This window comes from Nelusetta ayraudi, unplaced genomic scaffold, assembly GCF_046127955.1.
Source record: "Nelusetta ayraudi isolate G7.1 ecotype Tasmania unplaced genomic scaffold, CSIRO-AGI_Nayr_v1 ptg000094l, whole genome shotgun sequence".
Taxonomy (NCBI): domain Eukaryota; kingdom Metazoa; phylum Chordata; class Actinopteri; order Tetraodontiformes; family Monacanthidae; genus Nelusetta; species Nelusetta ayraudi.
The window spans coordinates 1,341,948-1,363,634 of record NW_027466144.1 but is presented as its reverse complement, the minus strand read 5'-3'; the positions used below and the strand labels follow the sequence as shown (position 1 = coordinate 1,363,634).

The window sequence follows — 21,687 nt, the reverse complement described above, 5'->3', positions numbered from 1 at the left end:
CACATTGTTAAAGTGTTTCTTAAGCATTCTTAATGGTGTGACTGCACAAACGTATAGACCCTTTTGAAGCTTAAAAAAGCAAAACAAAAGTAGTCTTTAAATCAGATTTTAAACACATCCCAAATATAGAACCAAGAGTATTTTGCTGTGCACAATGAGCGACTGCTTAAATCCGTCATGCGGGGACAGTGTTGCCCTTTTGACAAAGCATTAGCTCAATTGGTCTGAGTGAAGTCTAGAGGATGGTGCATTTAAAGGGAATTTCAACCTGTTCCTGAAACATAAATTAAGCTGTCAACAGTAGACAACTGGTTTTGTCCGCTGCCTTTATGTGGAGATATCCGATGACCTGTATAACTGCTATTCATAGGAACATTCCGACGTGTGGTTAAACCATTCTCTCCTTTCAGTTGGTCCGTTGCCTCCACATGTCTGGTGAACTGTGTGTCTCATTTGAACTTTATAGATCTCATAGACACGAGTGATCTACCGTTTGTCAGCAAGCAGGATTGTCATGCTTTGTGTGTGTGTGTGTGTGTGTGTGTGTGTGTGTGTGTGTGTGTGTGTGTGTGTGTGTGTGTGTGTGTGTGTGTGTGTGTGTGTGTGTGTGTGTGTCATATCATTGATTGATATCATCAGTCATTGATGCCTTCATTCCACGTCCTCAACACCAGTCCACCGTAGATGCCAAACAATTGGCCTTTTTTATATTAATCACATTCATACATTCTTCCACTGAATTTAAAGAAAATGTTTAAAAAACTTCCCCCATACACGTCTTTGCCACTGTTTCTGATTATTTCTTTTTTTTGGCTGAACAAAACTGAATTCAACACTTAAGTACATCATAGTGTACAGCGTTAGGATGAGATTATGAGTCAATCATTCTTGCATTGCAGTGCAACCAAGCTGTCATAGTGTTGGCTTGATTTAAGCCACCCCCCTCCTCCTCCTTCTTCTTCTTCTGCTTATTTCCTTTTGAACATCTCCACGTCTTCTTCTCTGGTCTGCGGTCTCTTTAAATCCAGATCCAGTGGACTGGGTGTGCTGGTCCCATACACACTGCCTGTGTGCACCGGTCCTCCTCAAAAAGCTGCCTGGCCGCTGCGTTGCCCCACTGATAAACAGCTGCTTACACTTTAAGAGGAGTTGAGTTTCCAGATCCTCCAAACTTTTCCAGTCGTGTTCTCCCCCCCAACCCCCCGCCGCCCCTTCCTGGGCACGTCTCTGCCGTTCCGAGTGTGTGGATGTTCTACACAAAGTGTGCACGCACCGCTGGAAGTCGTTCACTCCGGGCTCTGAAAAGCTGAGGCGTCCTCTCCGCTCAACATCTGGATTAACTATTTGGAGTCGGAGCGAGCGGGTTCCGACCTAAAAGTCCTGCCTGTCTGCCTGTCTGGCCGCTCTTTATGGAATGGCTGCCGCTGCTGTCTCCGGATTTTAAAGCGCCACTTTTTTTTTGACAGCCCAGAGTTCTGAGTGTAGATTATGTATTCTTTAAAATGGGTGCGAACAATGGAAAGCTGTATGGAAGTGAGGGTGAGTCGTCGCCTGTTTGAGTTTTTATGCACGTTTCGACTGTATTGTGCGTTTGGGAAGTTTTAAGAAGAAGAAGAAGAAGAAGAAGAAGAAGAAAACAGCCCTTTGTCGTGATTCGAGCGTAATTATTTCAAACGGTCACGGCTCAGAGTTTATGGGAGAAGAAAGTACAAAAAGACGTTGGAGTTGTGTCCGTTTTGTGTTCGTTGGTTGTTGTTGTTGTTGTTTGTTTTTTTAAAGTATTATTTTTTCTAAATATCATTTTACGTTAGCTAGCTCAAAAATGAGCTGTATTTTCCTCCCGGTGTCCGCTTTTATTGCAGCACCGGTCCTCTTGTTCTCTGTTTTGAACTATTAACTCCTCACACTGTGTCAAACGTGTGGCCGTGAGCTCGTGGCTGGCAGACAAGTGAGGAGGAAATGTATATGTTCATATGTATGCATACTTTAAAGAGTTTTGAAAATGTGCAACGTTCACACGCTCCCCGTTAAACAAAGAGTGACATCTTGTGGTTGCACTCTCAACAGTTTGTAAAGCACAACTGCTTTATATAACGGTTTTGATGAATAGTTTTTGACATTTACACGGCATTGTGGCAGACTATCCATTTCAAAACGCAAAGCATTCCCGTGTGTTTCTTTCTCTCTCTCTCTCTCTCGAAAATATGTTGTATTAAGGATAATAGGCAAACAACAAAAGCTGACTTGGCAGGGCAGCAAGTTCACATACATCATTATTCACATGACGCACCTTTAATTTGTTGCATATTCAGGGGATGTTTTGAGGTTGGGGTGGGAGGCTGCTTGGGCGTGTGGGCACTTTGTCATTCTTATCTCGATCGGCCAATTCCTGAGATTTTTGTCCACAGTCCCAATGGTCTGCTATTGTTGGATTTGGCAGCCACGCTCGTCCACATCAGTCAAGATTGAGCATCTCTTGCAGTGTCACAGCTGTTCTGGAGACATTGCAGTGCTCAGTGTAGTAACTCAGGCTACTTGAAGCAAATGTTCAACAGTGATAAAATTAAAGATGCATGAGATTTATGAGTAGATATAAGCAGATTATTAGCTCTGTGTCAATGAATGAGGACGACAACACACTCGTTTATCACTGCAAAGAATGCATAGACAATCCGAGCTCTCTTCCAATGTTTCTTCTCATTTTCATCAAAGCACCCTATTACTTTGTCAAAAACAACTACTTGGTCAGACTCTACCCAACATGTTACATCTGTCCCAGAGCTGCAGTGTTTGTATAAATAACATTCCAGTGTGCTCTCTTCCTAAGTCAATAACTGCAGAGAAGAAGGTTGGAACTCATGATGTTAAAAATAACAAGTGGACCAGCTCCACCTTGGAATCCAGTCTGTTAAAGTGCTTAGGCAGATCCTATCACAGATGAGTCCTTCCTCAGATGAAGCGGCAGTGTGTCAAGCCCCTTGTCTGACTCTGAGGTGAATCGTTATTATTCCGGTGTAAAAGCGCTGCTGTGAGCTGTGCAGATTTCTAAGTATTTCTACATCTCAACAGAAATAGATAAGCGAGGTAAATACTTGAAATTACCATAAACGTGGGGTTTCATTAATAATAATTATGTAGATATTGAGGAAGGTCACGTTACTTTACATTTTTGGTGTCGTCGATAAGAGGCTACTATCTGTTTACGACCACAGAATTCTGCAAACACTTTCTGTTTTCAAGTGTGACTCATCAATTAATTACGCGTTGGTCACAGTTACACAGCAGGTATTGCATAAGCACAATACAGGAAGCAGGAGATTTTTCCGAAAGTTCCGTGAGCCCGCACGGACTCTCATGCTTCAAACAAACTCTTGCAGAGCTCCTCATGCTGGGGAATAGAATTCAACATCCAGCTTAGTATTCGACCTGTTTTTGCTTGTCTTTTCATAGCCCCGCACTCCGTACCCTGCTTAGATATATATTTGAAAAGCGGTTTCAGGTTGACATCTAACTACTCCCCTTGGAGTCATTTCTGGGGGAGCAGGAGCCAGATGTGCCAATTCAGTGACGCCACTCACACCATATGAGTTGCACCAGATTAATACCCCGATCCACATAAGCACATGTCTCCTGAGTGGCTCCGTTTGGACTCATTGGTTACCTTTATTTTCCCATTCGTACACATTCTTTCAGGGTAGGGATTTATTTTTAGGAGCTTCCTTGCTCCATCTAGGTAGATGTGAGCGAGGCTGGGCCTGGAATTAGCTCTTCAGCCTCCTGTGCTGGGTAATGGATGCATTCAAACTCCCAGGAAATCGACAAAACTTACATTTATGATCTGCCAGAAACAAGCAGTCCACAAGCAGCCAGCAGGTGACTGCGCAAGTAGAGTGCATAGCATTATAGCAGAAGAAACACATTCAGGCGATCTTTTGTGTGCCTGTGCAGGCTTTGAAATCATAAGTTTGGGAATATATGTATGGGTCATTTTTGAGCTGTATATCTTAAGCTTGGCAAGCTTTGACATACTGCAGTTGTGCAAAGTGCCCACAAAGTATGCAGCTGGTAATGCTTATAATTGTAACTATTCTTTTTTAGAGTGGCAAATTTTGTTTTAATGGCAAGCTTTATTAACTATCTGGATGTAATCTAAGGGTGAAGAATATTTCAGGAGACATTCTTTTTAAAAAAACAAAAAACAGAGGGCAGGATGCTCACTTGTTGCACATGGGATAGAATGCTGTGCCTGTGCCAAAGCTAGACATTTGTCTGCCATAGAGGGGCATAAATGTCATTGAGCTTGAGAGTGATGGGCTTTATGTTTGCGTGCATTTCGTACCTTCTTTCTGTGTTTATGACATCATCAAAGTTCAGCCTCACCTTATCTCTGTCAGCAGGATTTAAGCAAAAGGTTCTTTTTCGCTTAAATGAGAAATTAATGGTTTTGTTTTTTGTTTTGTTTTTTGCAGAAGTTGCAGTAATTTCCAGAAAATTATCTTGTTAAAAAAAATGTTTCTCTCCCCCCCCCCCCCCCCCCCTTTCAGGTAAAGGGAGCTCAAGTATCTCCTCTGACATAAGTTCAGGCACCGATCATACACCAACCAAAGCTCCAAAGAATGTGACTACCAGCGAAGGTAAGGCATCTGGTGCTCATTACCGAAGTCCCCTCCTCTTCTTCTTCTTTCCTTCGTCTTTTGCTCCCTCTCCCACCCCTCTCCGCTCTCTGCACTCTCAGCTGCCTATTTTTGGAGAGAAACCTGCATGTTCCTTGGATAACCCTAAATTGAAAACAAACTCACAGCTTCCATCAGAACCACAGAAAACCAAAGGCATTCCTCAGGCTTTGTTCAAGAGGGGAGAGAAAAACACACTCAGGGCTCCTCATTGTGGAAGAATGCTTATCTAAACTGTGGTCGTATCAGGCTCGGAGCGTTGCTAGGGAGGTACTTTAGAGTGCTTCGGGGTGGGAGAAGGGAGAAAATGGTTTTGCAGGAAAAGGTGTGGGGAGTGAGAATGAGGAGAAGGAGAACTTCACCTTTTGCTCGTACTGTTGCTACACCCATCTACCTCATCCCGATCCATGGCTCCATCTCGGCTCCCATGCCGTCCGATTCGACTTCTTCAATCTTTTGCAGACTGCGGGGAAGTTCTCCTCTTTTTAAAGGCTTGTACGCCTCATGACTGTCAATTATGCATGCCGGTCAAAAATACTTTGCAGCTGACAGATGCCTGTGACAATGTTTCTTGTCAGCAGTTGCCTTGAATGTGGATCTGGCTGATCTATTTTTAAAAGTAAGCTGTAGTTTTTTTAGGTGCTCAACACATCAACACACTTCTAGAAAGCTCTGAGGTGATTTTTTTGGGAATGCTATTTTTTTTTTTTTTTTTTCTAATTGTTGTATTGCTTGTAAGTTGTATTGCATCACAAAGCCAATGGGATCTTCAGAAAAACAACAGAAAGAAGAAAATGTGCCCATGTCTCGAAATGTAAATCAGCCTGCATTATAGGAGCACAACAAGTTGGATACAGCAACATGCTTCACAAACTCGTTATCGAAAGATTTCGCTTATTTTATCGACTCGTATGCACTAAACAATCGCTTGCACTCGTTAGGAGTGTTGTTTGCTCAGTAAATGTCATCTAACATTATACTCAACAGGAAACATCTGCTTGCTGCTGGTGCCTAAAATGAAGTTCAAACGTCATCGAATACTCATAGTAAAATTTTAATTTCAAAAATTTAAATTGAAATGAACTCTGCAAATGGCAGTTGGTCATTGGATCAGAGAGGAGATTTACTGCATCCTGCTGTCTTGCAGCAGAGATTTTTTTTTTTTTGTAGAGTTGGATCGCTCATATTTAAAGTGTGAGTCAGAGAGTCAAAACAAGATCTTGGAACCCAGTGAATTAATCAGCATGTCGTTGATTTTTAATGGAGAACATTATTGAAACTCCCCACAGACATATTATGGTCTGCCCTCTTTTATTATTCCTCCTCCTTGTCTTTATCTGAGCGGAACACTGACTCACTGGCTGTTTTTGCGAGTTGATTTTCACCCTCCCACCCTTCCCTTTTTTTTTTCTCTCAGAGATCATCGTCACCCATTTTAAATTGGCATGATGAATGTAGTATTCTTGCGGCTTGAAGTCGCCCACAAGAAAACAAATAGCAGCCCAGAGCACATGTTTAAAACTGTGTCTCTCAACAAAAGAAGAAGAATAAGAGCAGGGAGTGCACGCGGGAGAACATGTGGGCTTCAGTCAGGACTTGAGGTTGTGAACGACTGGACACAGATGTACTGCTCGACTTTGTGTTACAACGAGTCAGCTTGTAACAGATCAGCCTTTCCTGGAAATGTCGACATACTGGTCTGGGTCCACTGGAAGAACCTTGAGGAATTTTGTAATTGTCCCTCCAATGTATCGCAGAGAACAACTGCAACTGGACAATCTGTGCAAATATAAACACACTGTTCAGATCTTGGCTATAGCCTTCCCCACTGAAAATTCCCTTTCTTCAGTTGTGACTGAAATCATGCTTTGTTTTCTCCTCCTCCTTCTTCTTCTTCTTCTTCTTCTTCTTCTTCTTCTTCTTCCCTGCAAAGTAATTACATGGTCTGGAACCACCATGGCCACAAGCAAATCTCCCCTCCTTACACATGACACACACGCACACGCACACACAGACACACGAGCGCGTACTCGCATATTGACACACAGTGGCAGAGCACGCAGTTGTTGGCTACATCGTCCTGTGGTCCAATAAACTAATCAGGAAGTAGTCTGGCCTGTTTCCCTGCTACTACACACTGGGAGTATTCATGCGGTCTTGCACAATTCTGCACTAATGACACCACCACATAAATAAAGTATGTCTGTCTGTCAGTTGGATCAGTGGTGTATCAGACAGCAGACGTGTCATATTTTTCTGACAACGCCTACTCTATGTATTAGTAGCAAGAAACAAGCCACTCACAGTGTAATAGTGCAAAAATAAATTTATATAATTGTATGATAGTCCAACTACTTAATGATAGTGTTTAATGTAGGAATATACAGCTTTTGTTTTTCTTTAATTAAAAAAAGATCTACAAGGCTTTAGAATTTGGAAAACCCCAAAAAGTTTAATTGAAGTAGTCGTCAAGGCAATGTTGATTGCAGTAACTCGTTTTCACGACGGTTTTCTCAAAGCAAAGTGGGTTTTTTGCGCAGCTCGTCGATACAGTTAGATTAATCACAGGCCTTGGCTGAGCAGCGCTCACAAGAGAAGGACACGGTGTAGGCAGATATTGAGCAGCACAGAGCAAAATCCCCTTACTCTTGGTAAATGGCAAACTTCAGTGTTTTCAGTGTTGTCATAATGTTGGTAGTACACGCAAATTAGACTTTTCTTCTTGGTGGCCTGGATACTGAGCAGAACCATGGAGGCCTCCAAAATAACATGTTTGTGTCCTCTGGAGCCCTTTAACCGCTTATAAGTGGGTGGCTCTGAATATAGGCAAATGTAGAGAGTTTCGGCCTCTTTATTGGCTTGTTCATAGCTCACAAAATTGGTGTCTTTTTTTTTTCTTCTAAAAAACAAAACTTCCTCCACAGGCAGGTTTTTCTTTTCATGCTACAGTATTCTATTCAATTTTCTGATATTTATTTTCACATCAAAGGGAAGCCTCCATAATTAAGGACTTAAAAAAAAACAACCTGTACAACTTCTTAAGACTGCAGATTCAACACTGCGTCTATAGCTTCTCTTTACAGCCCCTTTGTGGCATCACAAAGGGGCCGGTTTTTAGAATTGAGTACTTTAACAGTGAGATAGAGAGCAGAAGGATTGTGGACTTTTCACATTTCTGATGGAGTTTGTCTGAGCCACATTGTATCAACATATTTCACTTATTTCCAAACACACTCACAGGACACACGTCAGCTTTTAAAAAGGTGTCCCTGTTTCCATTCCCAGGTATGAGCAGCCAACTGAGCGGCTCTGTCTCCTGGGCAGTAAATCCGAAGTGGGACTTTCAAACTGAGTATCTCCCAGCAGGGGGTTACATGGTGACCCTGTCTGGGCCTCTCGGGTTTGCTGTGGCCAGCCAAACCCTGGGTACCTCTCAGGAATGTTGCCCAGGCTGGTTCAGCTCACTTCAGCCCGTCTTACTCTTGCAAAACGGTTGGGTTCGGCCATATCAGCTGGAGCCTGTGCCTGCACGCAGACTTTCAGCGATGCGGCCACCGGCCACCGCGTCTGGAGGGCGCGCAGCTCCTTCACCCTGTCAAAGTGGCAGCAGGAAGGCCAGTGGAAAACAGGGAATGGTGGGAACAATGAACATGCTGACTTCCTCCCTGAGGTTTTGAACAGAAACAGTGATAACAGTTAGTGGGGGTGGGAGGGAGACTTACCCTGTCTTTCCACGGCATAGCCAAAAGGTAGTTATTGTGAACCGTGTGCAGTTCTCTCAGTGTCTAGCAAAGCACTTATTTTTCTTTCTCTTCAAATCTTTCTGCAATCCCGCTTGAAACCATGTCGAACATCAAGTATACGCTCTATATACTAATCTACTGCATTTTTGAGTGAACTTAATTCTTACGTTACTGCCAGTGTGTTCAGAAGAAGCGACTGCTTTTCAATCCTGCTGAGAACATAATTAAGGCGTATATAATGGGCAACATACACCACCAGGGTCTGAAATTAAAGCTTGCTACTCACGGCTCTGGTGTGTATGGACGCAGCGGTTCCGTGCCTTTCAGTGCTACATGTGTATTCAAATGTGTGCTTCTCCTCTCAGCAACGTCAGGTCCTTTGACAAAGCTGGATGAGGTCGAAGCTGCAAATCATCATTTTTAGCTGTTGCATGAGGTTGCGGGGGTGGTGGTGGTGTGTGTGGGGAGGTGGAGGGGGGGTGAGCTGTGCAGTCTAAACAGCCCCTCCAGAAAAAAGCTTCTGTCTCCAACTTGTTAATATTTTTTCCCCCTACCAAAAGCAACAAATCCCTCACACTCGGTCTGTAAACGAACCCTATACGCTCGTGACCCATTTACTGGTGTTTACGCAAACAGATAGATCGCATTTCACTGTTGACTCTCGCTGTGCCAAATGCGAGGAGCGTCGCTGCAGCCGGAGAGGAGCTTCAAGTCGTCGTTCTCCTCCGTTCATGTTGTACATGCAGCTTTTGTCATTCGTCAGTGCTCATTTCTGCAAGTGCATATTACAGCCAGACAGCTCTGGGCAAAACCACAGCTCTGGTGTGACAAATTTATCTTTTCCAAGACGTGCAACCCAATTTTGCATTGTTGCTGTCGCTCTCCTGCTCTTCTCACACAGGCAGAGAGGTGTGTTGATATGAAAGAGCATCTGCTGTTGAAGGGGAGCTTTTGGATTATTATTCATTATGGAGGAAATAGTTTTGAACGTTCTCATATTCCCGTAGCAAACAGCATCCTGCAGTTATTTTAGGTTTCTTTCTCTTTTTTTTCTGGTAGCATATATATGTGTTTGTTCCAAAGAAAAACAGACCCATTCCAGTGATAAATTTCACGGCTTTACCCCTTGATCCCTTTTCAAACTTGTCTACGTCAGAAGGGGAAGTCAGCATGGCAAAAGAATGTCAGGACTACTTTCTCCAGATTTTCTCCATCAGCTGTCCTCCCACCCTCTCTCCTCCCTGTATCTTCTCCTCCCGCCCCCGTCAAGCTGGGAAATCTGAGCAAGAGAGAAAGAAAGAGAACTCAGACGGAAGACAAAAGCAAAAACAGTTGAATTGAAGCAAAACCGTTGCGCTGATTTGTTCCGTCTCCACGTTCTCTGACTGAGGCAGGAAGTTTCGAGAGGCTGTTTCCTTTTGTGGCGTCACATTCGTCAGGTGTCAGGAGAGATGCCACCTGGCTTTCGGGCACGTCTCTGTGCTTCCTGCACGAGTAATGCCATGACCGTGATGCACCTGGGTGCTTGGCCTTTGTTGTGGCACTGAAAGTTACTGCTGCAGTGAAGCCAGCTGAAGTGACACAGCGGACTTCCCCTCTCCTCATTTTATTTTGTGGTTCGTTTTTATTGCATAAGCCTGGAGCAGTCACTTGTGGCTGAAGTTAATGGCTCCAAAATGAAGTTGAAAGTGAACTTTGCTGAGGAGGAAGGATGGGATGGAAGTGCCGTCTGCACTGCTCTGCTTTTAATCCTGAGCAAACTCAGCCAAACACCTGCTTGCTTTAGTTTACCGTGTTTGCCATGCATAAATTTGATTGTCTTTTTTCCCTCCTCCTAACAGATGGTATGCAGGCAAATTCATCAATCTTTAAACTTCCAATTCCAGGCCGCAAGAAATAAAAGGCGGTTTTGTTTGTGAGGCCGCACATCTATTCTTAGCAAACTTTAAAAAGTAACAAATTCGTTGCTGCTTTTGAATGTAATAGTTGATAGCTGATGTTAAACTGCTAGAAGCCACCATCCTTCTTCCTTTCTTCTTTTCATCAACCACATGAGTTTGTTGCCTTTCCTTCTCATGATGACTGCATTAAGGCTCTGAAAAACTGTATAAATGCATGAAAGAAATGCTGAAAACGTGAGAAGGAGGTCCATTTGAAAATAAGCGGCGTTGCATCAGATGCCCCACTGCGGCTTCGTGGCATACGCTGCTGCTGAATGTGGACTTGCACAAGTCTGGAACGCTGAGGCTGAGTGGGCGTCAGCATAGTCTCAGTCCAGAACTGTTGGAGTCGTGGAGGTGTGTGGGGGACGTGGTGTGGGGTTGCGGGGAGTTAAGGAGTCTGTTTCCTGTCCAAGTGTGCACGTTGTAAAAGGCCCAGCAGAGTCCCTATTGTCTTTCAGGTCGCCTGGTGACGTCAGGCCTTCCTGTAGTGAAGGCTTTGCTGATAGCTCAGCTGCCACACTGTACACTAATATCAACTTCCACGTATTCAATAAAACCTAAAGACAGACAGATCCCCCTCCCAACCCCCAGTCAGATGTTTCCCAGTAAAATCTAAAAGCGTGTAACTGCTCAGTGCTGAAAAATCAATTCCGCTTCATGATACTTTAGACTTTTCTCTCCCCTCCTCCCATTCGCTCGAGTGTTTTCTTTCCGTACCAATTCCTCTTTCTTAAAGCTTTGCCAGGCCTCTCTACCAATCTTAATTTGATTTCCCTACTTATAAGTAGAAAATGAGACGCAATTCACTCACAGTCAGCGCACCGCTGTGTCAAGGTCTTGGCAGGAAGGAGCGTAGCGGAGCTCGCCGTGCAGCAGGAACAAGTCACATGGCTAATGGCACTGAGGTAATGGATCGGCCCGCTCTGCCAGATGTGGCCGTAATATTACTGCGCCGCCAGACGGGGGTCTAACGGAGCTTCACAGCGCTGCAGAATGTTGAAAAGTATCCCTGTGTCTTCAATTTATGAGCGCCTGCGTCAAAGTTTGGATTGACCCGTTGTGCGCACTTGTCTCCGTCTCTGCAAAAGTGCACAGACATCCATTTGCCAAGTTATTTTCCCCTCTTTCCCCCCCTTTTCGCTTTAAGAGGCCTTTAAATTGCTCATGAAAATCTGTGTTTGTGCAAGATTCTGTTTAATCAGCTCTTTGTCAACAGGACGACGACTTCCTTAAGAGCCAGCTGCGTCTCCTCCTCATCAGACGGGCTGCTCTCTTCTTTTTTTTTTTAGCCATCATTTCCATCGATTTGTTTTGAGTCTGGTGTTTCAAGCCTCGACCCAGCTGTGCCTCAGAAGTAATGGGACGTTAATAGGATCCCGCTGTGGACCGGGCACAGATTCGGGTATTAGTGGCAAATGATTTCAGCCCAGCAAGCCCCCACCGCTGCAGCGTGCACACGCAACGTGCGCAAGTTTTCACCGCTGTCCAGGCTGAAGACCAGATGTTCCGACGTCCCCGCCTTTGATTTCCTAAACCAGGATGAATTCTCTACCATCTGTGCCGACCCCTGCCTCCGAGTACAGAGTTTAACAGCTGCACCGTATTTGTTCTGTTAATGAGAGGTTTTGCAGCGATGCGGCGATGTAAAACAGGACACCGCTGGTCGGCTTTAAAAGATTCCTCCACTTCACGCAGAGTTGCAGGAAGGCTTATTCTTCACTGCTCAACAGTTTTGGAGCTGCGTGATCTGCACGCTGGAATTCAAGGTGCACAGCAGGTTGTTTTTGTCTTGATTTTTTTTGGAAACTCTCCCTTGTCTCAGCTGTTCCTTATTAGCGCATGCCGTCATAGAGATAGTGTGCGAGCTGTGTAGTTGTTATGAGTTCATCGGCAGCACATCACGGACTTGCACAGTCTATTGGCCTGCAAGTTAAGCGTGACACTCACGTACGAGGCGAACTTTTGCGGTAAATTCTGGGTCAATGGCATGAATCGAAAGCCTGAAATGTGGAAATTTCAGAAGTTCTCTTTGGGGTATTGCAGGCCAACTTCCTTCTAGCAGAGGGTGAAACCTGGCTTTGCACACGTCCCCTTGCTTACCTACTAACGTCGGTGACCAATTAACATACATGCTCGGAAGAATTCAAACAGAATTCTGCTATCAGACTCGGTGACCCCTTGGGAGGCTGTTTAATACACCGTGTCCTGTAGTTGGAACATCAGACGCCACACACGTGTCACGTAGTGAGCCGTGGGAATGAGTTAGAGAAAGAAAAAAAAGGATCCCGTTCCGTCTTAATTACCAGGCAGAGGATGTTTTTTACCAAACATGCAAAAATGTGTCGCAGTTGCAGGCAACATGTTGTCATGGTTGCTTACTCGGCTAAAAAAAATGAAAGAAAAGAGAACCTTTGGCTGATTTACAGAAACTTTATAGGGTTTTCTATACTCTTTGTTTATTTGCTGCATTTGAATGGGCTGACGCAGTAAAGGTTTGAGCTAAACGGGGGACGTGCAGCATGAGTGGGGAAAAAAAAACAACTTTGATTGCCTATTTCAGTTTTTAGCTCTTGTATGAATTATGGTTGTTGCTCATTGGGTTCTCGCAGTGATCTGGAGCCTGATTTTTTCTTCTTGTGCCTGTATAAGTTTTGACATTTAGACTTTTTTATAACTTCACACCGCAGCTCCCAATTTAGACTTGCGTGCGCATGGCTGGCTTTGACACAGTCCGTTTGTCCACCAACAGAGTTGGACCAACGTTTCTAATTTGCAAAAGATTGTGGGTCCCAACATCTTTCAATCAAGAACATGGGACAGATTGCATGTGTACCAGGAAAAAAATGTTGTTGGTGTTCTTTAGAAGACCAAATGAAGAAGAAGTGGGAATAATTTTGCTGTTTGCTCCACACTTTTGATACCTTATATATTTGGATAAATGGATGTTTTTCTGCTCTGACAGAAAACATTAAATGAAAGCACCTGATTTCCTAAAAGAAAAAAAAAATGTTCATATTCCAGATATAAGCTGACAAATTGTCTTAGCGTCTTGGAGCTGTTTGTGTGGAGGAATGACTCAGGAAGGCAGGAGAGTATAATTAGTACGCGCTACTCTCCAGTAATACATGTAATTAGGCCATTTGGAAGCTGCTCTTGAGTCAGCGGCTCTGGATTTGTTTTCTGCTCATATTGTGTTTCTACAGTGTACGAAGAAATAGAGGCAGATAAAACCTTGACAAGCCGCTCTGTTGGAGCTCCAAAAATTTTATATGGCTGATATTCTTGTGTTTGTATACACTCTTAAATCACACAGGATCAGTCCTCTGGCTGGGGCCACCAACTCGGAGGTCCCGTCATATTTGCTGTGAGACTGAATAAACATCAGACTCCTGTGCCCCACTTTGGAAATGCCATATTTGTGCAGGTGTATAAAATTCAAAATTGACCTCTGACCAGTAAATCCTTTTTGTATACGGCTAAATAAAGTAAGCAGACCACCCGTGAGAAGGCCAGAGCCGGACCAAAGCCAGCGCCATCCCTCTGGAATGATCCCATCTCTGTTCTCCCGTTAACTTAATGAAATGAGCGTGGGTAATTCACTGTACTTCGGGGAGGCAAGCGAGGACTTTAAGGCACACTGGAGAGCATTTTCAAGTAGCCATGACCCCGTGGACACGTTCCTGTGAATACACGCCTGCAGACTTCATCAGGACTCGGCCAAGTGAAGGTCTGCAGGAGAGATCCGCAGGACAGTAGTTGGCCCAGTCACATGACAGGCAGGATGCTGTTTATTTTTTCATTTTTCGTTTTTTTTTTTCTGAAAGACACCTGACATGCACATGAGTAGAACCAGCTGACTTTTTGGTCGGGAGGCTCTGACTTAACAATATAATTATGTTTATTTTGAAGTATTGAGACCGACGTGGTTGGAAACAGAAGAAATATTGCTGTTCGACTTTTAAAAAAAGTCAGTAATGATAAAAAAAAACAGAGAGACCAACTATTTATAATTTTGCTTCACTCCAGGACAGTTTGACAGTATTTAAAGCCCAACAGCAGAGGGGTTGTGGCTCCTAATATTTCCAGACACCTGAAAGTGACGTCACACTTCTTACTTCATGAAATTCTTGCAGCGATGACTCTCTCCCTCCACCCTGAGCCTGAGCGTGACACATCTGAGAGGCATTCGGGAGGCCGAGATCTGAAGGCATGATAGCGAGATCCATGGAAACTTGTTTTCCTCAACGATGAAAGCCAGTGTGACCGGGACACTGCAGCTTGTGGCTCCCTCTGACCCACTTTTACAGCCTCTCGCCATCCATCTGTCCCCTATCGCTGCGTCTCCCGCACTCGGGGTGACTCCCAGCTGGGAATCAAATCCACAACCTTCTCAGTGTGAGGCGACAGTCGCCGTGTTGAGGATTTGCTGCAGCTGCTGTCAGGTTGCTATCTTTTAGTGGTTAGAAAGTACTGCAGCATATTGGTAGAATTAAAAGATTTGTGATTCCAGAGGGAGGCATGCAGCGTGGGCTAAATCATTGCAGGTGATGTCATCTGAACTTTAGTTGGACCTTGAGGTGTGGAGTTGAAAAGAAGAAGCAGAGTAGGAAGGCAGTATTCCTCAACTCTCCTCCATGTTAGCCACAGGACGCAGAATGTGAGGAAAACAGCTCCAGGATTTTCTCACATTTATCATTATTACTATTATTATGATTTTCATTTTGAAACAGGAAGCCTGCTCGGCAAACTCGAGGCACAACAGGATTCCTCCAGCCAACATTGTGCATTGGTTTTCAGCGTGGCTCTGTCACATGTCGTTACGCTGACTTCAACGTAAAGCAAATTGAGTTTCCCCGTCAGGAAACACGCTGTGTGTGAACACGAGTGACTCTTTTTTTTTTTCTTTGCAAACATTTTCAGCATCTCCATCAGTCTGTCTCAGAAGAGACCTCAGGATACTTGTTTGTTGTCAGAAAACTTTTATCTTCGGCAGGGATGACTCGTTTCTCCACAGGAGATAGGCGTGTCATGACACGCTGCAGTGCTTTGACTTTGTGCACTCTTTGTGGGGGGGTCATGTTAAAAAAAAATGCACTAGCAAAGTTAAGTTAAATTGGAATGCACTGTTGCTGACACAAGTATTTGATGTTTAGTGTTGTTGGGTCTGGTGCTGCTGTTGGCTTTGTGTGTTTCTAAACTATTTAACTATTCATTTATGTCAAAAAAACAGTCAATCGTCCTACTCTGTTAGCCAGAGTTCTGTAAATATATATGTATAATCATAGATATGTATTTTCTTTCAAACAAAAAGGGGAATGTTTGCTGCTTTTTTCCTCCATCCTAAAAGATCACATTACAGTGTAGCTGGCCAAGAAAAAGGATTATTTGGTAAACAAGTAGAAGCCAGCGCCTGCTGAGTCACTGTTGCACATCTGTCAGACCCGTATCCTGTTTATTAAAACGAAGAAATGAAGTTATGCGCTGACTTCTTTTTCCCTCCAACCAAACAGCATCAAATATTGTCTGAAAAGTTTGAACGCGCTGAATTATTCTCCACAATGACTGAGAGTTCTACAAAGCCAGTTGATGTTTTGGTGAATCTTGTGCTTCTTATGTTCATTGCTCATTTATTTCACAATGGTCCGATATTATGACATAGTTTGTGAATGCATTTGAGGGGACTGCTCAGCTCAGCTCAGCAGGGCAAACTGGCCTCATCCACCCACCCACTCACTGCTCGTCTTGCTTCTCCTCAGGATTAGATTCCAGCACTCGGACGTTGAGCACACCCAGCCCTGGTCTCATCCTGCCGTCCAAGTCCTCCTCTCTCTCCTCACCCGCCCTGTCCAGTAACGGCCATGACACCAACTCCTCCTCGTCCTCCTCGGCCCCCGCTGAGACCGTCGCCGTGGTCCACCCGCAGCCCGGCGCGCACACGCGGTCCCGCCCGTCCAAGGGCCACCACCACGCGCCCATTGACCTGCTCCCTGACCACGCCCTGCTGCAGATCCTCTCCCACCTCCCCACCAATCAGCTGTGCCGCTGTGCACGCGTGTGCCGCCGCTGGTACAACCTGGCTTGGGACCCCCGGCTGTGGAGCGGCGTGCGGCTAACGGGCGAGCTGCTGCACGTGGACCGCGCCATCCGGGTCCTGACCCACCGGCTGTGCCAGGACACGCCAAACGTGTGTCTGACGCTGGAGACGGTGATGGTGAACGGCTGCAAGAGGCTCACAGATCGAGGACTGCACGTGTTGGCTCAGTGCTGCCCAGAGCTGCGCCGCCTAGAGGTTGGCGGTTGCTATAACATCTCCAATGACGCCGTGTTTGAGGTGGTGTCCCTCTGCCCCAATCTGGAACACCTAAACCTCTCAGGTAAGGAAAAAAAACAAAACATCCAGATTCTTAAACTAATCCAGTGATTGATGAGCAAACACAATCTTTTAAGGAGCATCCGCAAAGCAACAGTTTCTATCTACAAAGTGAGTCCCAGTCATCGTTTTGACCGAAGCTGTTTTATTCAGGGCGACATGGTGGTGCAAGTGGTTAGTGCTGCCTCACAGCAAGAAGCTCATGGGTTTGATTCTGGGTCTTTTCGTTTGGAGTTTGCATGTTCCGGGTTCTCCGGCTTCCCCCCCACAGTCCAAAAACATGCATGTGAGGTGAATTGGAAACTCTAAATTGTCCACAGGTGTGTATCAGAGTGTGAATGATTATTTGTCACCATGTGGCCCTGTGCTTAACTGGGGACTTGTCCAGGGTGTCCCCCTGCCTTCACCCTATGACAGCTGGAAGAGGCTCCAGCAGACCCCCGTGACCCTGAGCTCAGGAAGAAGTGGGTATGGAAAATGGATGGATGGATGTTTTATTCATTAGAGGAGGAGCAGAAGCTCTGCCAGCCTCCGAGCTCTCATGTCCATGAAGTAAAGTCTCTCTTTAGCTGAGAGTGGAGCGTTCTCCAGCGTGAGTAAGGAGAGCAGTCTGCTGCTTTCATTAAGGAAGTGACACAAATAATATTGACTTCAACGGGAAGCAGAGGTCTGTGTCTCTCGCAGCCAGGAAACAAGTAAAAAAAAAAAGCCTTTAAAAAACACCAGACTCTTATTTGAAAGGCCAAAAAAAATAACTGAGTTCATTTCCTGATTATAAGAACTGAGGGACTTTTTTCCTCTGCGAAAACTTAACCACAAAGTATTGTTTCCATACTTCTTGCTCTGTGCATTTCAAACAGGTTGCAGTCAGCAGGTTTAACTTTGGCGCCCTCGTGTGGCTGTTCATAAAGTTAAAAAAAAAAAAAAAAAAAAAAAGCACAAGAAATAGACCCTTGAATAACGCCAAGTTTTCGTCCTGGGCAATACATAAATAAATCTTGTTCTAACTATTTTTTGGAACAGGTTCAGTTTTAAATGCTTCATTTTAAAGAAGTATCCAAGCTTACGCTTTCTAGAACTCCCCTCAAAAGAAGATGAAAAGACACACTCCTTCAAAGCATTTGAAAACATCAGAAGAGGGACACCTGTTGGCCATCTTTGAGAAGTGCGACTGAGTGAACATCCTGACAAAGCTCTTTTGGATCTCACCATTCTGTCTTTCTCTTGGGTCTTCAGTGAAAGTTAATTTGTCCAACATGTTCACATTGTAAAGGTAAAATCAGATTAATGATCTTCAGATAATACATATATTAAAGCAGTTGAGGAAAATATGTTGAATAGTCAGTGCCTTTATTAGTGCCTAAATGTATTTTAATTTGGGGCAATCATACAATAACTAAGCAGCTTTTCACAAATGAAGTGTTGATAGTATTTTGGACTTTTTTTTACGGAAGCAGCTCGAACTGCAATGAACCGTAACGAGGCCTCACGGCACCGGAAGAGCCGTGGTCACATGATTGAATGATGAGCTCTATTTTAGGCAAATACTAGTCAGTAGTGAACACTGCCAGTGGGCTGTGGGTAATACTTCTGCTTCCCTACTCTCCCAGGCTGCTCCAAGGTGACATGCATCAGCCTCACCCAGGAGGCGTCCATGCAGCTATCGCCCCTGCACGGCCAGCAGATCTCCATTCACTACCTGGACATGACTGACTGTTTTTCCCTTGAGGACGAGGGCTTGCGAACTATCGCCTCCCACTGCCCCCGCCTGACACACCTGTACCTGCGCCGCTGCACCAGGCTGACGGACGAGGCCCTGCGCCACCTGGCCCTCCACTGCCCCTCCATCAGAGAGCTCAGCCTCAGTGACTGCCGCCTGGTCGGCGACTTCGGCCTGCGCGAGGTGGCACGCCTGGAGGGCTGCCTGCGCTACCTGAGCGTGGCCCACTGCACCCGCATCACAGACGTGGGCATGCGCTACGTGGCTCGCTACTGCCCGAGGCTCCGCTACTTGAATGCCAGGGGCTGCGAGGGACTCACGGACCACGGCTTGAGCCACCTGGCCCGCAGCTGCGCCAAGCTCAAGTCTCTGGATGTGGGCAAGTGCCCGCTGGTGTCAGACAGCGGGCTGGAGCAGCTGGCAATGTACTGCCAAGGTCTGAGGCGTGTGAGCCTCCGAGCCTGCGAGAGCGTGACGGGCCGAGGACTCAAAGCTCTGGCGGCAAACTGCTGCGAGCTGCAGCTGCTCAACGTGCAGGACTGTGAGGTTTCGCCCGAGGCCCTGCGCTTTGTGAGGCGCCACTGCAGGCGATGCATCATAGAGCACACAAACCCCGCGTTCTACTAAAACTGGGAGTTCTTGGGTTGGACATCTGACAGTTTGGATGTGATCATTCCTAGTTGAGCAACTGTGTCAGAAAACTTGTGTGCAATACACAAGGTGGCTCTTTAAATACGCTTTGTAGCCATCAGTGCTGTCCATCATAGAATGTATTTAACATATTTATCTGTAAAGTGGGAGAGAAGTGCAGTATTTCCTTATATTTCTTTCTTTTTCTTTACATTGTAATGGAAACTGCTTCACCACTGAGCACTGGGTACAGCAGCAGTATATCATCGTCATCATCATCATCGTCATCATCATCATCATCATAAGGCTTGGACGGCGTAACCGTTGTAATTGCATTTATTTATATACAGCAAGTATCTTCATTAAAATCACGAGGAATGTAGACAAAAATGTAGGAAGCAACACAGATCTGATTTGTCTCATTTTCTCCTTGTTTTTTCTTATTGTCATGTACATAAAAGCACTTTATGCAACTGTGCTGACAATCACTTTGACTGAGCTCAAAGCGTCCTGTTTTAATAAACAAAGATTTGAAGTCATTTTTAGCCAAAGATTTGTTGTTTGCAAAAAAAAAAGGGCACAAATGGAAGTACAGGATCATTACAACGAAGACAGACAAGGTCCAATTGCTGCTACGACTGTGATAATAAATATATTCAGAAGCTGAGCACACGCCCCGTTTTTCTTTCGTCGTCATTAAGAACTTGGGCCTGAGCACTTGTGACCGGTTATTGTGCCACTAAATAGAACTATCTAAGAATTACCATATATGGAACTGCAAAACGATCCGCTTCAAGGCTGGGCTCAAAGGTCGCCATGCATTTGTGTGTGTGTGGGTCTGAAAAGGCACTTCCTGTTTTGTGTGTTAGTGACTGTACAAAACATGGCTGTCTAGCCCAAAGGTATTTTCCTCTTTTGCACATGTAAGAGACTGGTGCGGTCATTTGAAGGAGTTGCTAATGGCTACCCAGCCTGCTTTAAGTAGAATTATAATGATACAGAACTATTGACTCACTGGAGGAAATTGTTTTTCTGCATTTGACCTGTCCACTTCTTGGTTAACCTTTTCATAGCAGCAGCAGTCAGGGCTTCAGAGGCCTTGCTCAAGGGCCCCCCAGAGCTTCCGATTTTCTGATGGGGAGCTTGTTTCTCCAGCAATGTTTCAGAACAGCATATATGTTATTAGGATAGTAGTCTGTTATTGTTTTGAGCTGTTTTTGGGAGGTTGGCTCATTTATGACTACGTCTAAGCAGGATCACAAGTGGTTAAGTGTTGCATTTGTTTATTGTGTTGGTTTTGTTTACAACATCTATGCACACTAATAAGTACGAATCAAATAATAGTTTAGATGAACACACACACACACACACACACACACACACAGGAAATAACTGAGAATGTATATTTTTCTAGTGAAGACAAACTTTCTGGCCAACGTAGCTTAATTGTGACTGCTCTCGGTGGGTCTCAATTCCACTGAATTCCATTGGTTCAGATAGGTCAGATGGTGCGTCCACTGGTGACCAAGCAGCACTCATTGGTCAATCTCCTTTCCTGTGTGGTTCTTGTCTCTTTGGAAGGGCGAAAGGGCAAAGATGTTGACATTTACTTGTTGCCAACTTCTGTTCAGCATGTGGCAAAAAATCTTAAGGCATGATTTGACGTTTACCTGTGTGGCATGTTGCTCATTCTTCTCAACCTCTCCTCCAGCACCTGATTCTTTGTGCACAATTTCTCTTTTTCCTGCTGCTCCTTCATGAAGTCGTCCTTGTAGATTTCAGCCTGAAGATGAATAACAAAATCATGAGACATTTGGATTACTACATTCCCATGCACAAGGCTTTTTGTTTATGCTTTTAATGTTAAAAATGTGCCCAAAGACTGAAAATATCGAGTAACAGGTCTTGGATTCAGGTACAAACAAGATAAAATGTTTGCTCCTCCTCATCGAAACGTTAATTGCAGCCATGCAGATCTGCCTCACCTGATGTTTCCAGACATCTTGTAGCGTTTGCACCTTCCTAATTTCCTCCTCTGAAGCCTGAGCAAAAAAAAAAAAAAAAAAAATAGTGTGTTTAGGCACAGTGCTTGCTGCCTTTGCAGAGAAAATGACTCCCTTGTGCCATGACTAACAGTTTTGAGGCTCGCAGTCTCCCTCTGCAGACGCTCCCATCTCTCTATCACAATGATGTTTTGCATCTTCAGCTCCCAGATCTCCTCTTTCGCTTTCAACAAGTCAGCGCTGCCAGTCATGTCTTCACTCTGGATTTTCAGGGCCAAATTATGACAGGCATTTTAATTCTTCGGTCGATCCAAGTGCTTATTCTTTTATCATTCGTGTCATCTAAAAATTGTGTCTCCATTTACCCCTGTGCTGCTACTTTCTATCATTTCCATGTGCAGTTTGATGTTGCTCCCCTCGTCATTTGGTTCTTTTTGTGATGCCTTTATGCGATTAAACTGGGTAGAAAACCAACATTCAGTAAGCAAGTCAGTCAGCAGTTCGCAGTTTTTTTATGCCTTACCTTTTCTCTGTAACACTCCTCCATGACTTTGTAATGGTGAGCCCACTCTTTGTTGATAGACAGAAGCTAGATCATAGGAAAA

At 44.7% G+C, this 21,687-nt stretch overlaps 1 protein-coding gene across 1 annotated transcript; it reads left to right on the top strand.

The window, feature by feature from the left end:
- The first annotated feature begins 1,013 nt into the window (after positions 1–1,013).
- LOC142902544 (F-box/LRR-repeat protein 7-like) lies at positions 1,014–19,746 on the top strand. The gene is made up of 4 exons (XM_076047733.1): positions 1,014–1,539; positions 4,545–4,634; positions 16,116–16,733; positions 18,340–19,746. Exons 1-4 carry the CDS (start codon positions 1,503–1,505, stop codon positions 19,074–19,076), a joined length of 1,482 nt encoding a protein of 493 aa, XP_075903848.1. The 5' UTR covers positions 1,014–1,502; the 3' UTR covers positions 19,077–19,746.
- The last annotated feature ends 1,941 nt before the right edge of the window (positions 19,747–21,687 follow it).